General features: G+C 51.5%; 1 protein-coding gene across 10 annotated transcripts in view; it reads left to right on the forward strand.

Moving 5' to 3' along the window:
- Positions 1–15227, forward strand: part of ITGAE (integrin subunit alpha E) — a 67286-nt gene that overhangs the window by 32376 nt on the left and 19683 nt on the right. For 6 of the 10 annotated variants that reach the window (XR_010408543.1, XM_045889673.3, XM_064582711.1 and 3 more), the window contains exons 4-20: positions 242–309; positions 687–804; positions 1013–1141; positions 1563–1678; positions 2321–2472; positions 3636–3789; positions 4356–4506; positions 5002–5069; positions 5838–5973; positions 6786–6928; positions 7282–7422; positions 8038–8262; positions 9058–9188; positions 10539–10669; positions 11426–11592; positions 12731–12859; positions 14462–14535. Coding sequence is in view for 9 of the 10 variants with exons in the window: in XM_045889673.3 (XP_045745629.2) it covers positions 242–309; positions 687–804; positions 1013–1141; positions 1563–1678; positions 2321–2472; positions 3636–3789; positions 4356–4506; positions 5002–5069; positions 5838–5973; positions 6786–6928; positions 7282–7422; positions 8038–8262; positions 9058–9188; positions 10539–10669; positions 11426–11592; positions 12731–12859; positions 14462–14535 (2233 nt within the window). In the remaining variant the exon portion in view is untranslated. Of the gene's footprint in view, positions 1–48; positions 310–686; positions 805–1012; positions 1142–1562; positions 1679–2320; positions 2473–3635; positions 3790–4355; positions 4507–5001; positions 5070–5837; positions 5974–6785; positions 6929–7281; positions 7423–8037; positions 8263–9057; positions 9189–10538; positions 10670–11425; positions 11593–12730; positions 12860–14461; positions 14536–15227 lie in introns of those variants that run through there. The other 4 variants (XM_064582713.1, XM_064582715.1, XM_064582714.1 and 1 more) reach the window with 4 other exon arrangements.

Consider the following 15227-nt stretch of genomic DNA (forward strand, 5'->3'; position numbering starts at 1 on the left):
GGCATGAGGCCAGGCACAGAGCAGACATCACAGGACATTTGTTGGATGAGTCAGCGAATAAGTCTGGGGAGTAGCCACTTTGCCCTGAACATGTCCAGGCCTGTACTTGAAAGCCCCTCACCAGCTTCTAGAGGCTGCTCCGAATGGCCAACAGTTCTTTATGGGGCCCTGTGACATCTGACCTGGCTGAAGGGTTGCCTGCCAGCATCCATCCCTCCTCACCTGGCCTTAACTCTTTCAGAGACTGTCCCCACCCCAAAGGGGAGGTACCGGGGAGTGACAGTCGTTCGGAACCACCACAGTGTTTTGGTGAGTGTGCATGAGGCGGGGTGATGGAGGGCTTCAGGGAGGGAGGCACTAACCCTAGGGTTGACCGGTGTTGATGCGGGCCTGACTGGTAGATTCTCGGGGCTGAGCCCAGCTATCTCCTTGGTACCAACCCCAGGACTGGCCAAGGCTCGGACCTGGGTACTCTGAGTGAGCAGCACACTGACTCAGGTGCTTAACCTCAGCTTTGACCCCAGCATGACTCCTACCCCCTGCTGAGGGCGGAACCAGCTATTCCTACATCCTCTGCCTGGTTGGTGAACTTGGGTCTGGCATGGGAGTGATGGTATAGCTGTGATTAGGGAGACTGTGCTGGAGGTGACCTAGGCTTTCCCCTCCCTTTCTCTCCCCTCCCCTAGATCTGCATTCAAGTGCTGGCCCGGCAGCCCCACAGCCTCAGCTCAGAACTCACAGGAACATGCAGCCTCCTATCCAACAACTTCCAAAACCACACCCAGGTCCACTTCTCCAACCTCGGTAAGGGTTGGACACTCACTGACCTTGGACAGCTCTGAAGAGATCTCCTTGGGTCTCTAAGAAGAGGCATGGCAGATGTAGAGGGACATAGGGCAAGGCAAGCCTAGGCCCCTGTGAAGGGAATCAGGGCAGAGCTAAGCGTGGTCCTGCCTGGAGGTGAACAAGGAGGCTGTCTGACTCTGAGTTCTTCCATGTGCATTTTTTAAAGAAAATCTGGATCCCAATGCACATGTGGCTGACAGAGACTGCCACAGGAACAAGAAAGGCAACATTGAGAAGCCAGCCAGGTGGCGCCGGGCTCTGAAGACACAGGAGGACGAGGAGGAGGAGGCAGCCGGTGAGAAGAGGCAGATCTGGGTTGCTCTCAGAGGCCGTCAGAGCCAATCCCTAGGCTGGTGACCTCCAGCGGCCCTGCCCAGAGGTTCCGAGGCCTCTGGAGGGAGGTGTGCCTAGGTCTGGAAGATGGGGAGCAGTGGCTAGATTTTATAGACCTGGCCAGTCCCAGCTCTGCCTTCCTCCATATTACAGTTGGGGAAACTGAGGCCTAAAGAGCAGGAGCAATGGCAGTGACTCACTTGGCAACTCAGAGCGAGCAGGCTCTGGCTCTCTCTGCCTCTGAGACCAAATCTTCAATCTTGGGAACTTTACCAACTTCCTCCCTGAACTGAGCCCCCAGAGCTTGAACAGGGTGGGTACCCCGCAGGGCAGTACATGCTGCCCTCACTGCTGCCTCAAATCCCATGCTCACTCCTGACCAGGCACTGAGATTGCCATCGTCCTGGATGGCTCAGGAAGCATTGACTCCCCAGACTTCCAGAGAGCCAAAGACTTCATCTCCAATATGATGAGGAACTTCTATGAGAAGTGCTTTGAGGTGGGCTTCCCTAAGAGGTAGACTCACATGGTCTATGAGTTCTCTATTGCTGTGAACACACCACCTCAAAACAACAACCACTTATTTGCTCACAGTTCTGTGGGTCAGCTATGTGGGGTGGGCTCAGCTGGGTGGTTCTTCTGCTGGTCTTGCCTGCAGTTAGTCCTGCAGCTGCAGACATCTTGTTGCTTGACTGGATGGCCTAAGATGGCCTTACTTGTCTGGGCCATGTGCCTCCAGCAGGCCAGCCCAACTTTTTCATGGCTACAGTGTTCCAAGAGGGCGAGACCCAATGCATGCATGCACTTTTCACGGTTCTGACTGTATCACATTTGCCAATGTCCCATTGGCCAAAGCTCGTCACATGACCAACCCCATAGTCTATATGTGGGAGGGGGACTACACAGAGACATGGTTTCAGGGGCAAGTCTGTGATTCCCCGGGAACCATTACTATCATAGCTTCCTGCATCTCTACTTGCTTAGAGAGTTCCCTCTGCTTTAACATCTCCTCCTGCCTAGAGGCAAGGAGAAGTGAATGGATTCTTTTACTACTTCCAGGGGGAGCCATCTAAGGGGCAGGGGGTGCTTTGGGCATGGCGATTCTGCCAACCTCCTCCCCACCTTGGCTCCTGCTCTCTAGTGCAGCTTTGCCCTGGTGCAATACGGGGAAGTGATCCAGACTGAGTTTGATCTTCGGGATAGCCAGGATGTGATGGCCTCCCTCGCCAGAGTCCAGAACATCACTCAAGTGGGCAGAGTCACCAAGACTGCTTCTGCCATGCAGCACGTCCTGTAAGTATGAGGGCAGTGGGAATTCCCTGAGCACCTACTACACGCCGGCTCACGGCCCTGCCCAGAAGCTCCGAGGCCTCAGGCCTGGAGAGGTGTCTGGATAGAGCGGTGGGGAGGAGAGGATCAGGTTCTAGCTCTTCCTTGGCTGAGGGGAATGTGAGGTCTTTCAATCCAGCCCTGGCTGATGGATGATATCCCAAGACATCCTCCCAAAGTTCTTCCAAAGACCCCTATTGTGAGCAGCAGGAGAGCACAGTGCTTGCAGGTATGGGCTCCGTGGCCGCCTGGTTCAATCCCAGCCCCAGTTTGTGCTTCGGAGACCTTGGGTGAGTTGCCTAACCTGTCTGTGCTTCAGTTGCCTCACTTTTTCTTTTCTTTTTTGAGAGAGAGAGAATGAGCTCGCATGTGTGAGCAGGGGTGGGAGGGTGGAGGAGGGCCAGAGAGAGAGGAAGAAAGAGAATCTTAGGCAGGCTCCATGCCCCATGTGGAGCACGATACAGAGCACGATCTCATGGCCCTGAGATCATGACCTGAGCCAAAACGCTTAACGGACTGAACCACCCAGGAGCCCCCGATGCCTCACTTTAAAAATGAGAATAAATGGGGGCATCTGGGTGGCTCAGTTGATTGAGGGACCGACTCTTGGTCCTGAGATCGAGCCCCGTGTCAGGCTCTGTGCTCAGCATGGAGTCTGCTTCAGATTCCCTCTCCCTCTGCCCCTACCCCTGAGCGCACACTCTCTCTCTCAAAATAAATAATAAATTAATTACTTAAATAAAATGAGAATAATAATAGTACTTGTCTTATAGGATTTTGTGAGGATTAAATGGGTTAAAATATGTCCAGTGCTTACAACAGTGCCTGGCACATAAGTACTATGTAAATATTAGCCACTATTATTAATATCGTTATTATTCATGAGAGTAGACTGAAGTGCTGTCCAGAACCTTTCTATGGGAGGAGGTGAGGGGCAAGGTGTGTCACAGCCTCCCCTCCACCTGGCCCTGCTGTATGCCAAAGGGGGGCTCTTTGGATTTTTGTTCCCCATTTTGGAGGACTCCTTAATCCTCTCTAATTCTAAAACAGGTCAGTGAATAAAATTTCCCCAGAGCTCAGTATCCCTCTGGCAAAGTTCTCCTCTTCATTTACTGTCCCTTACTTAGAGACAACATCTTCACACCAAGCCACGGCTCCAGAAAAAATGCATCCAAGGTCATGGTGGTACTCACCGATGGGGACATATTTGAGGACCCACTCAACCTCACTACTGTCATCAATTCCCCAAAGATGCAAGGTGTTGAGCGCTTTGCCATTGGGGTAAGAGCCAAGAGTGGGGGGCACCTCCTGACCCTGTGCAGCCTGGGGTGGGGAGGAGCCAGGGTTCCTGATAGGGGCTTCTGTAAACAGCTTATTCAAGCCTTGCTCTATTCACAGACACTCACCAACTACTCCCAGTCCCTATGTCCTGAACTTCCCCCATTCCATACTGGGTCTTCCCACAGAGGGCTCATTTCCCAGTGGTGGTCACAGCTCACTTGCCCAGCAGTGATGGGAAGAGCAGTGGACACTCAGGGATCCCAAAGGAAGGACATCAGGGAAGGTTCCTGGAGGAGATGGTGCTGAGCTGAGTCTTGGAGAACAAATAGGAGGAGCTGGTCTAGGGTGCAGGGGAGGTGGGAAGGGCTCTGCAGGCGAAGGGCATAGCATGGGAGAATGAGCCTGGTGTGAGAAGGAAGGAGTGTGTGCAGGAGAACAGGGAACAGGGAACGGAGGCAGGGGGTGGAGGGCCCTGAAGGCCAGCAGAGGGGTTCAGCCCTCTCCCTGGGCCTGGAATCCAGCCTGCTCTCGTGGTCCTGATCCACTGACCGAGGGCCCCTGTGCAGGTGGGAAAGGCATTTGAGAATAATAAGACCTACAGTGAATTGAAGCTGATCGCCTCAGACCCTGATGACAGATATGCCTTCAAGGTGACCAACTACACAGCACTAGATGGACTGCTGAGCAGACTGCAGCAGAATATCATTCAGATGGAAGGTGAGGGCTCGGCGGGGCAGTCCTCTCAGTATCTGGCAGGAGGCCAAGCCCTGTGCTCTGGCCCCACTCCTGTCCTACCTCCGTATGGCTCTCTGGGCAACTCCCCTGACTTTTCTGAGCCTCAGCTGTCCCATTTCTACAAAGATGGTCCCCCTGAAGTCCCCCCAGGCCTCCTCACTTCCCCAGAGTCCCCTGAAGTTCTGATGAGAAGCTTCTTCTGATGCTGGAGAAAGAAGGATGACTGGAGCACGGATCCCACTCTCAGGAACTCACAGATAAGGAAACTGAGGCCCAGAAAGTGGGAGTGAGCTGCCCAAGCTTACTCTGCCAGTAGTTACTAAAGCAGGACCAGGTTTCCACTCTCAGCCCGGTGTATGTCCCATTACTCTGAATGCCGTTCCCTCTGGGTATGAGGTCAAACTGGGCCCTTACCTGACTTGGTTTCTCCCTTCACCTCAGCCCACAGCAGTGTCTCACTGACTTCTTGGCTTCTAGGCATGGTTGGAGAGGCCCTCCACTACCAGCTGGCACAGGTCGGGTTCAGTGCCCAGATCCTGGATAAGGTATGTGGCCAACTCAACACCAGGCACGCTTACCGTAGAGGAGGTGCCCCAGGGACACCCAGGGACTTGGGGACCCCTGGCTCACAGTGTAGGGCTCTGCCCTCCTGTAATGAGGCCTCTGAACCAGCCCTTTTAGGATAAAGGGAAACACTCGTACTTGCTTGCCCTAATCTGGACCTTTGAAGTAGATGAAAGAATGGCCATGTTTATTACAGGAGGTCGTTTTGTTCTGTGTGCCCAGGGATGGACCGGTTCCCCCTTAATATGCACTACTAACACAGCTTGGGTCACTTGCCTACCGAGTTTCGAACTTGTCCTCACCAGAGGCACTGTTCCTCGCGATGGGAAAAGATGCAGGCGTGGTGAGGACACCAGCCTTGCACGGACGTGGAATTATGGTTAGCAAATTGCTCAACACAGGTGGGCCTTGTGTGCCAGGCACCCTGTACAGTAGGACATGAACTCTGTCTTGTTCAATCCTACTTTGTTTTAATGCTCAACATCTGGGGCCTGGGTCAGATTTCTGTCCTGGGGGCGACTGGTACTGGAGGGACACTTGTCCTGATAGGGTCGTGGGTACGAGGCAGGAACCGAGCTTTTGCCCGTCTTACCTTCCTCCTGCGTTTCTAGCCAGGTGGTCAGTGATCACTGAACGTGAACGTGCCCTCCACCCGCCCCCCACAGCCCCGGCTCCCGGTACCCCCACCCCCGCCGTGGCTGGCCCGGGTCCCTCCCTCTCAGATGGCCTCCAACGCTCCTCCCCTGTAGGGGCAGGTGCTGCTCGGTGCCGTCGGGGCCTTTAACTGGTCGGGGGGCGCACTGCTCTACGACATGCACAGCCGCCGGGGTCGCTTCCTGAACCAGACTGTGGCGGATACCAAGAATGCGCAGTACAGCTATCTAGGTGAGGCGGGGCCTAGAGACCACCTGAGTGAGGGCGGGGCCTAGAGAGGGACACTGAGGCTGGGCATCAGACTGCATGAGGCTTCCTAGTTAGGGCAGGCTCTGGTCAGTCACATGGACTGAGCAATAGGCCTTGGTTAGGGACCCTGAGGCTGAGAATTAGGGCCTTCTGGATGAGGACAGGGCCTCGTCAGTACTGAAGTTCAGGGTGGCCCTGGGCGGCTACCTGAGGAGGCAGGGCCTCACCATTAAGAGTAGTGGCGAGTGACCCTTCACCCCTCTCCCTGGTCCTCATATACTGTGTGTGTGATGAACGTGGGTGGTGAATGTGTGTGGAGGAGTGTAGTTGGAATGAAGCTCTATATATGAAAATGGGTGCATATCACTTCTGTGTGGTGGGGCACATGTGTGTGACAAGCCACAGTGGGTAAGTGCGAGCACTCCCTGATGACAATTTTTTTTTTAAAGATTTTATTTATTTATTTGAGACAGAATGAGAGAGAGAGAGAGCACGTGAGAGGGGGGAGGGTCAGAGGGAGAAGCAGACTCCCTGCCGAGCAGGGAGCCCGATGCGGGACTCGATCCAGGGACTTCAGGATCATGACCTGAGCCGAAGGCAGTCGCTTAACCAACTGAGCCACCCAGGCGCCCTCCCTGATGACAATTTTTAAAAGGATGAGAAAGATAGTTTCTTCAAATCTGCCCCCCTGCCCAGGCTACTTTGACGGACTGGTTGGGAAAGTGGGGGGGAGGTCAAAGGAGTGGCCCACTGGGAGCTCCCAACCACAACCACCACCAACCCCCTTATCCCAGGTTACGCAGTGGCCCTACTGCATAAGGCCTGTGGCCTCTCCTACGTGGCGGGGGCGCCACGGTACCAGCAGCGGGGGGCCGTGTTTGAGCTCCAGAAGCAGGGCAGAGAGACCAACTTCATGCCAGTGCTGGAGGGAGAGCAGGTACCTGCTGGAGAAGGGTGCCCCTGTTATCACGGAGGGAGGATCTAGCGGCCCTGGAGGGAATGGGACAGGCTTCAAGGCACACAGTGGGTTATGGACTCAGCCTGGACAGAGCTCAGGCCAGAATGCAGTGCCATTGCCCCAGCTCTGCATGTCTGATGGTCAGCGGGCTTCCCCTGTTGCAGGGGGTATAGCCGCTCACCCAGGCTTCCTTGTTACTCTGGTGAGCACGTTGATCTGGAATGACCCACACGGGCAGTCAGGAAGAGCAGGAGCAGGGATCTGGCCTTGCTGAGGGGTATCGGGGAGGCCTCCCCGGCACCCTCGTGCGCTGAGTTCCTCCTGGGCTGTAGATGGGATCCTATTTTGGCTCTGAGCTGTGCCCTGTGGACATTGACATGGACGGGACCACGGACCTCCTGCTGGTGGCGGCTCCATTCTACCACGTTCACAGAGAGGAAGGCAGAGTCTATGTGTACCATCTGAATGAGCAGGTGGGAGTCTCCGTCTTTGCAGGCTCGCTGGGGTTGTGGCTGCTCAGCCTGGTGCGGATGTGATGGAGGTTGGGAGCACCCTGGTCCTGTCTTGCATGGAAGGACAGCGATGGGGAGGTGCTCAGGGTGGATGGTGGCCAGTGGGGCACCATCACCTTTCCTCCCATACTCTGTTTTCTCACTCTCCTCACCCCATCATCTCATGTTGATGATGATAATATCCCACAGATCTGCACAGTTGACAAAGCATGTTTTGTCTATGATCTCACTTGATCTCAGGAAGCTGAGGCTCAACAATGTTGAGATTAGCTCAAGTTTACATAGCAAGTGTGTGGTCGAGCCAAGACTAGAACCCAGGCCTCCCAATTGCCAGTCCAGTACCCGTAACTGTGGGAACAGAGGGGGCAGGCTCTGGGTCCTGAACTGCAAGGCAGGAGGATCCCAGCTTTACCACTCACTCACTGTGTAACCTTGGGGAGGTCCGTTGTCTTTTCTGAGCCTCAGCCTCCCTACTAGAGAATCAGAAACAAGTCCAATGAACATGCCTCCTGGGGTGGCATGGGTGTGCACCCTGCATCCCTTTCTTGAGGGCTAAGCTGCCTCTTTGCTTTACAGAATGGTTCCTTCTCCTTGGCATGCACTCTGAGTGGGCACCCTGGATTCACTAATGCCCGATTTGGCTTTGCCATGGCAACAATAGGGGATATCAGTCAGGATAACCTCGCAGATGTGGCCATTGGGGCCCCCCTGGAGGGTTTTGAGGCAGTTGATGGCATCAGCTTCGGCAGCGTGTACATCTACAATGGACGCCAGGATGGCCTTTCAACTAGCCCCTCTCAGGTAACCTGCAGGGCTTTCTTCAGCCTCTGCTCTGGGATTCTGACCTCCCCTCTATGTGATGGCCTGAGCCCAAGCCAGCTCCAGTTCTAAGTGTCAGGCAGGTCCCAGGGGGTCAGGAGTGCCCAATGAAGCACAGAAGTCCCTCAGAGGTTCCAGGCCAGGGCCTCACCCCAGACACTTCCAGTGGGGTAAGGGGTTGTGGCAACATCTGTCTATTTCCTGAGCTGAATCTCCCTTTTTTGGCATTCCTGACCATGGACCTCCCTCAGATTCTCCTTCCTCTCCTTCTGTCCCTTCTCTGGCTCCTGTCCCCCACCCACCTCCTCCATGCCTTAACTCTCATGCCCCAGGACTCCATTGCCAGCCTCTCATATTACATATTTTGTGGGCACTTTTACCCACCTCAGACCACAGTTTCTCTCCTAACTTCTGTCTAGCTGCCTCCTGAACACCTCACTGGATGGCCCCCCAGGCATCTCAGTCTCATGCTGCCTAACCCAAAGCATCCTCTTCGCCCAGACCTACTGCTCCTCTGGACCCCGTCCACTCATCCCCCAGTCATGTCCTAATGATTCTGTCTCCCCTCCCCACCCCCGGCCTGGCTCCTGTCTCTCCCCATCCAGGGCTCCAGTCAAATGCCACTACCCCTGGGAAACCTTGCCCTTCTTTTTTCAGTTCCTCAGCTGAGGAACTGGGCTCCCTGGGGTGGGGACCAAAGCTGATCATGCTGATTTGAATAAAACCCAAAAGGACTCCCCTTCTCCTCCTCCATGCCTTGTGTTTCTCCCTCCACAGCGGATCAAAGCCTCAGCGGTCGCCTCAGGACTCCACTACTTCGGCATGTCAGTGGCTGGTGGCTTCGATCTGACCGGTGACCACCTTGCTGACATCACTGTGGGCACTCTGGGCCGGGCAGCTGTGCTTCGGTAGGGGTTCGCCCTGCCTTCTGTGGTCCCAAGTCCCAGCCTCACCTAGTTGCCCTGCCTTCAGTGACCCCACGAAGACACCAGGAACTGATGGGAGGGAGTAAATGTGTTTGTTAAGGGCATCAGCTCTGGAATCTGTGCGTCTGGCTTTGAACCTCGGCTCTCAATTAACCATGTGCCCTTGGGCAAGTTACTGTACTCTGAGTCCCAATTTTCTCATCTATAAATGGGAATAACACTAGCATCTACCCCACAGAGTTATGAAGATTGAGAGAATCTTTGCAAAGTATTTGGTACAGTGGTCAGTGAAGGCTATTATCTTGATGATGATATGAATTTCAGAGCTTCTATGCTCCATCCCTAAGTAAATTATCAAATCCCATGGCGGTAAAGACTCTGGCAAAGCACCTATCTGCCCCGTGCCCTCCACTGAGCTCCAGACTTGGCCGTCTATCCAACACCCCTCTTCGCTGTTACTGTCAGGCATCTCAAAGTTAAAATGTCTAAAAGTGGACCTCATATTCTCACCCATTTCTCATTCTCCCAACCTGCCCTGCCCCACGCTTCCCAGCTCAGTAAATGGCACCATTTGCTCAGGACAAAAACCCAGGAATCATCCTTTGTTCCTCTTTCCTTCTTCTGCCACCCCATTGACAAGATTTTGTTGGCTTTGTCTTCAAAATGCCTCCCAGTACAAGACGCTGTCATCTCTCACTTCCACCATTGCTATGCATTCTTCCCTGCCCCCACTCCCCGTGCTCCATTCTCCACGCAGCTGCCAGAGTAATCCCTTTATTCTGCTGCTTAAAACCCCTCAACAGCTCCCACTTAGAGAGGAACATCCAAATTCCTTACAGTGGCCCACCCTCTCCATGGCCTGGCCCTGCCCCTCCCTCCATCCCCATCTCCTCTGTCTCACTAACTGTGCTCCAGTCATGCTGACCTCTGTGTTCCTCAAACAAATCAAGCTCATTGCTGCCACACGCCCTTTGTACTAGCTGTACTTTCCGCTGGGAGTGAGGTTCCCCTTATCTTCAGCTCTAGTTAACACATCTCAAATGTCTCATCAGTGAGGCCAGCCCTGATCACCCAACCTAAGTAGCCCCCAATCTCTATTACCTTATCCTATTTTATTATCATAGCATTACCTGTACATAGTTTCTTCTTATTTGCTTATTGTCTGTTTTCCCACTAGAGAAGGGACTCGTCTCTTTCCCTACTCTATCCCGAAGATGCAGAACAACACTGGTATATTGGAGGTGTTCAATAAATATTCATTGAATGAATGAATGAGCCAAGCGCTGAAATCTTACAGTCATTTATCACAGTTCTCTTTGCTGTCTCGTTTAGCTCAAGACCTGTGGTTTACCTGAAGGTGTCCATGACCTTCACCCCCAAGGCACTGCCCATTGGCTTCAACAGCAGTGTGAATGCATGTTTGTGTTTTGAAACCAGCCCTATGACCACAGCTGCTAAGTCAGGTAACAGGCAGCCTAACGGACCGCCCCCCCCGCCCACCAAGTGTTGTGGTCATTCCTTGTTGGCTTCAGTAGGGGACAGGAAAAGAGGCCTGCCGGGGGAGGGGTATAGGGAGTGTTGTGAAGTCCTGGTACTTGAAATCCCTCTTTTAGAGCTGAGTTCCTTTGACATTAGGTTCTGTTTAATGGGAAGTGACCCAGAAAAGGGTGGTCTGCTATTAAATCCATACTACGAAGGGATTTATCTGATCTCTGCTGGGAAGAGGGGCTTTGGGCCTCTTCCTCAAGGTTGAAGGATTGAGTTCTTGGAAACACACTCAGAAAAAAGCAGCCATGCCTCCATCTCCCATCTCTTCTACTCTGTGCAGAAAGGGAGCTGGTCCAGGTGGTCTGAAGGTGCTTCCCGCTCCGCTATCCTTGGGTTTTACTCTATGGTTTCTCTCCCATCTTCTGATTATTCTTCCTCCTCCCTTTCTCCTTCACTCATAGCCTCTTCTCTGAGCCCTCCTTCCCCTAAGGGAAGACTGACTCGGCCTTGAGCATGGGTTTGGGACTGGGCCACTGGGGGACCCTAGCCAGGTGCCAGAAGACCATGAGAAAAGTACTTCTGAAATGAAGAAACTCAGGAATCCAGCACAAGGGACTAGGTGGGGACACCACGCAGGAGGGGCTCATAAGGAACTGCAGGCAGGCGAGGGACGCTTTGTCTAAGGCTTACCCACTCCAGCCTCATCATGAGGTTCTGGCCTTCATTCCCAGGCTTCAGAGAGATACTCCTAAACTTCACGGTGGATGTGGACGTGGTGAAGCAGAGGAAGAGGCTGCAGTGTTCAGACAAGAGAATTTGTCAGAGCCACCTTATGGAGTGGGATGGTGGTGTGTCCCGGCTTTGTGAGTCCCTCCTACTCATTCCCACAGAGGGAGAGGTGAGTGGAGGAGTTTAGAAGAAAGTCCAGAGGAGTGTGTGTTGTTGAGAAAAGATTTGAGGTGCATGCAATGAAGGGTATAGACCCAAAACAAACTAGGCAGTTTATATAATCCTAATAGTTCAAGAACCACATAATGGCATGAGAGACGGAGTTAATTGTACTAGAACTCCAGAGTAAAGAAATCTGCTGAAATTGAACATTTACTGTACCTCTGAGCTTCCCAGAAGCTCGACACAAAGGGAAATGCTCAACTGTCTGCCATTTTTCTTGGTAACCAATCAGGAATAACAGAGGTCCCCCACCTCACCTGGTAGGAGCAGTGGGGCTGAGTCCCTTTATATGAATAAACATCAGAAAAATTGAACGAGAACGTAGAAATTAAGACAAAAGTTATCATTTACAAAGGCTTACTCCTGACAAAGGTGCCTAGAGACATAAAAGAAATGTATTTGTCAGCATTCAGAGCCTGACAGGGCCTAGAAGGACCTAGAAGGATCATTTATGCCAGTAAACTCGTCAATTATGCTTCTGCCTACGCATGTGTTCCTATGTCTGTTCAGAGTGTTAATTGGATTATGAGAGAGTTTCTAGCAAGTCTATGCCTTCCTTCAATGAAAGCTCCATTTTCCACGCCGGAATCAGGCTCACTGACTCTCGGGTGTTCAAAGCTCCTACCATGGCTGAACGGCTCACTTAAGGAGAATGGCCAGTGGCACCCTACGTAATCTCCTTATGTTCAGCTTGTACGTTTCTAATATGTCCTGCAGGCTGCTTTGAGAAAGATCTTTATAAACACAGATGTGACCATGATTCTTCCCTTCTGTGGCATCCATTTGCCCTCCAAAAAATTCAAATTGGTTTTAAACTCCTGATGGCCAAAATCCCTTTGGGTTTGGGAGGGGAACCATCAGGAGTTGTCCGGCCTAAGGCCATAGCAGATCAAGTGAGATTTTCCCACAGCTCTAGGCAGCTTGGCTGAAGGAAGTTTCCCTTCAGCTTGGCTTATTTGGAAGAGGCTTACAACTTCCGACTCACCACTTTCATTGTTTCTTATTATGATTACTTTAAAATTAAAAGTATTCTCCTTGTCATCTTGTCCCCCACTCTGACCCTGCATTACTTGGTAACTCTGTAGCTCTGTGAGGAGGACTGCTTCTCCAACATCAGTGTCAGCGTCAGCTACCAACTCCAGACCTCGGAGGGCCAGAGGGACCATCCCCACCCTGTTTTGGACTTCTACACTAAGCCCTTCGCCACCTTCCAGGTGACTCAGCTACACGAGAATCTCCTGGGAGCCACACCCGAAGAAGCACCTGCTCCTCTAACTTTAAAGAATGTTAAAGTTAGGAGGGCCCTCAGACAGTATTTGGGCCCCTTGCTGTTTAAATGGGGAAACTGAGTTCCTAAGATGGTGTTAATTTGCCCAGGGCCTTACTGGTGGGTAATACAAGTCTCCAAATCCCATGCAAGTTTAGTTCCTTCATGTTCACAGAAAACGTGCTTGCTACATATTTAATGATGCATAGGAATATGTTGTCCAACTTGGCAAGGGTCTCTGATGAGGTGTGGTGGGGTTCCTGGTGTGATGGGGGTCCTGTGTGGGGCCCGGACTAGAGCTAACCTGCTCTGTGCTGTAGACAGGATGCCCTTTAGTGCATCTGCTGACCCAGGTCCTGACCACAGCCTTCAGGCTGAATGTCTGGCCTACAAAACCTGTACCCTAACAAGCAGGTAATGTCACAAGAAACTTCTCTCATAACTGAGGGAAATAAGAGGATGAAATAAACAGTCAGATTTCCTGATTCTTTGATATCTAAGGTGATTTGGTTCCCACCTAGGCCCTGGCCCCCATGGTATTCTGTCAGTCTTCATTTAGAGGGTCTTACAGCATATAGAAAACTCAGCAAGATCAAAGTGACAACATGAGCATTTGAAGTAATAATTACAGTCAGCTGGAATGAATTGCATCTCCAAAAAAGAAAAGGAAGAAGCCAAAAGCAGTTCATACTGGCACAGAAAAGCTTCAGGTAGCATAAGTGTATTTCCAAGTAATCACAGGACACTCATGGCTGTCTAATATTCTTACAACAATGCTCTATATAAATTAAATTATATAATTCTTTGGCTCAAATTTTGGCCACTATCCAATGAATCAATCACAAATAGTGAATAGAAAGAGAGTAACATAATCAAGGTAACTGTTTCTATTGCTCACCTGCCCAGGAAGCGGGAGAATCAGCCTCCCTACGAGTGAGGATTGTCATCTTGATTATTTTAGGCAAGAAATGTTGTTTTAAACTTATAAATAGTGTATTGGGCCCTATGTAACCTTCCAAATTAGTTTGTTTTAGTGTGGGCAAGATTATAAGGGGAATATTTTACCTACGGGGAAGACTGGTCATGGGGACTGGACCTGATAATATGTGATTAGCTATACCCCATTCCTGCCCCTGCTGTTCCTGTCTCTACTTTTAAAAGGACTAAGGAAGCTTCTCTTCACTTAGGTTTTCCTCCCCCAAATGTTCAGATTAGTGAGTTGTGAACACTGCTGCTTAATTCACATGACATAAATGTGACAGGCACCCCTACCATTCCATGAAGGTCACCCCATTTTTTACCTTGACCAGGCCTGAGTCATGGTGTACCTGTGTTGTAAGACCAAAAGCACACTCCCTACCCCTGACAGGTCAAGGAATGTCAGTCACAGCTGTCTTGGCCATATGGGCACAACCCCAGCCTATCAGCCTCCACTTCTGTGTACCTGTACTTCTCAGAGTCTAAGGAAGGATAAGTGTGTCCTAAGGAGAAGCTACTGGGGATGGTGGTGTCCCTGGACTGACCCCTGCTTCTCTCTGTTTGGTTACAGCTGCCCTATGAGAAGAATTGCAAGAATAAGTTGTTCTGTGTTGCTGAGTTACAGTTGGCCACCACTACCTCTCAGTGAGTTGGATCCAGTCATCATAGTTTCTGCAACTAACTTCCTTCTGAAGGCATACCTGGGCAAAACCCTCATCAAAACTGACCCATCCTCATGGGGTGGCCTATAAAGGGCTTTGCATTTATTATCTCATTGGGTCCACAGCCACACCATGAGGGAGGCAAGAGATTTGTATTCCTGTTTTATAGATTAGGGAACAGACTCAGTAGTTGAAAGACTGTGTGGAGTCACAGTGGTCATTTGGTGGACTTGAACCAGGTCTCTTGACACCCTGAATAATGCTATTTTCATAACCCAGTGTTTCTTGCTCCTAGGACTACCTCAGTTAGAGATAGCCTCTTCCTTGGCTCACCTCTTAACCAAATTACTTAACTAATTCATTAAATATTTATGGAGCATCTCCTCTGTGCCAAGCACTCTACACGCTGAAGATGCATCAGCAAACAACATAGACAAAAATTCTTGCCCTCCTGGTGTTTTAGGTGGAGAAGATAATAGGTGAATTTTATATTGATGAGATGCGCTATGAATAAAAGGCAGGGAAGGTGGGAAAAAGTTCTGGGTTTAGGGGTGGGTTGCAGTTTTAGAATGGTCGGGAAAGGGCTCACTGAGGTGATGATTTGGTACACACAGGAGGAGGTTGAGGAATGAACTCTGTGGGTGTCTGCAGGAAGAGCAACTGCAAATGCCCTGA

Source organism: Mirounga angustirostris, unplaced genomic scaffold, assembly GCF_029215605.1.
Source record: "Mirounga angustirostris isolate CCGP_5_RB_7025 unplaced genomic scaffold, mMirAng1.0.hap1 SCAF_17, whole genome shotgun sequence".
NCBI lineage: Eukaryota > Metazoa > Chordata > Mammalia > Carnivora > Phocidae > Mirounga > Mirounga angustirostris.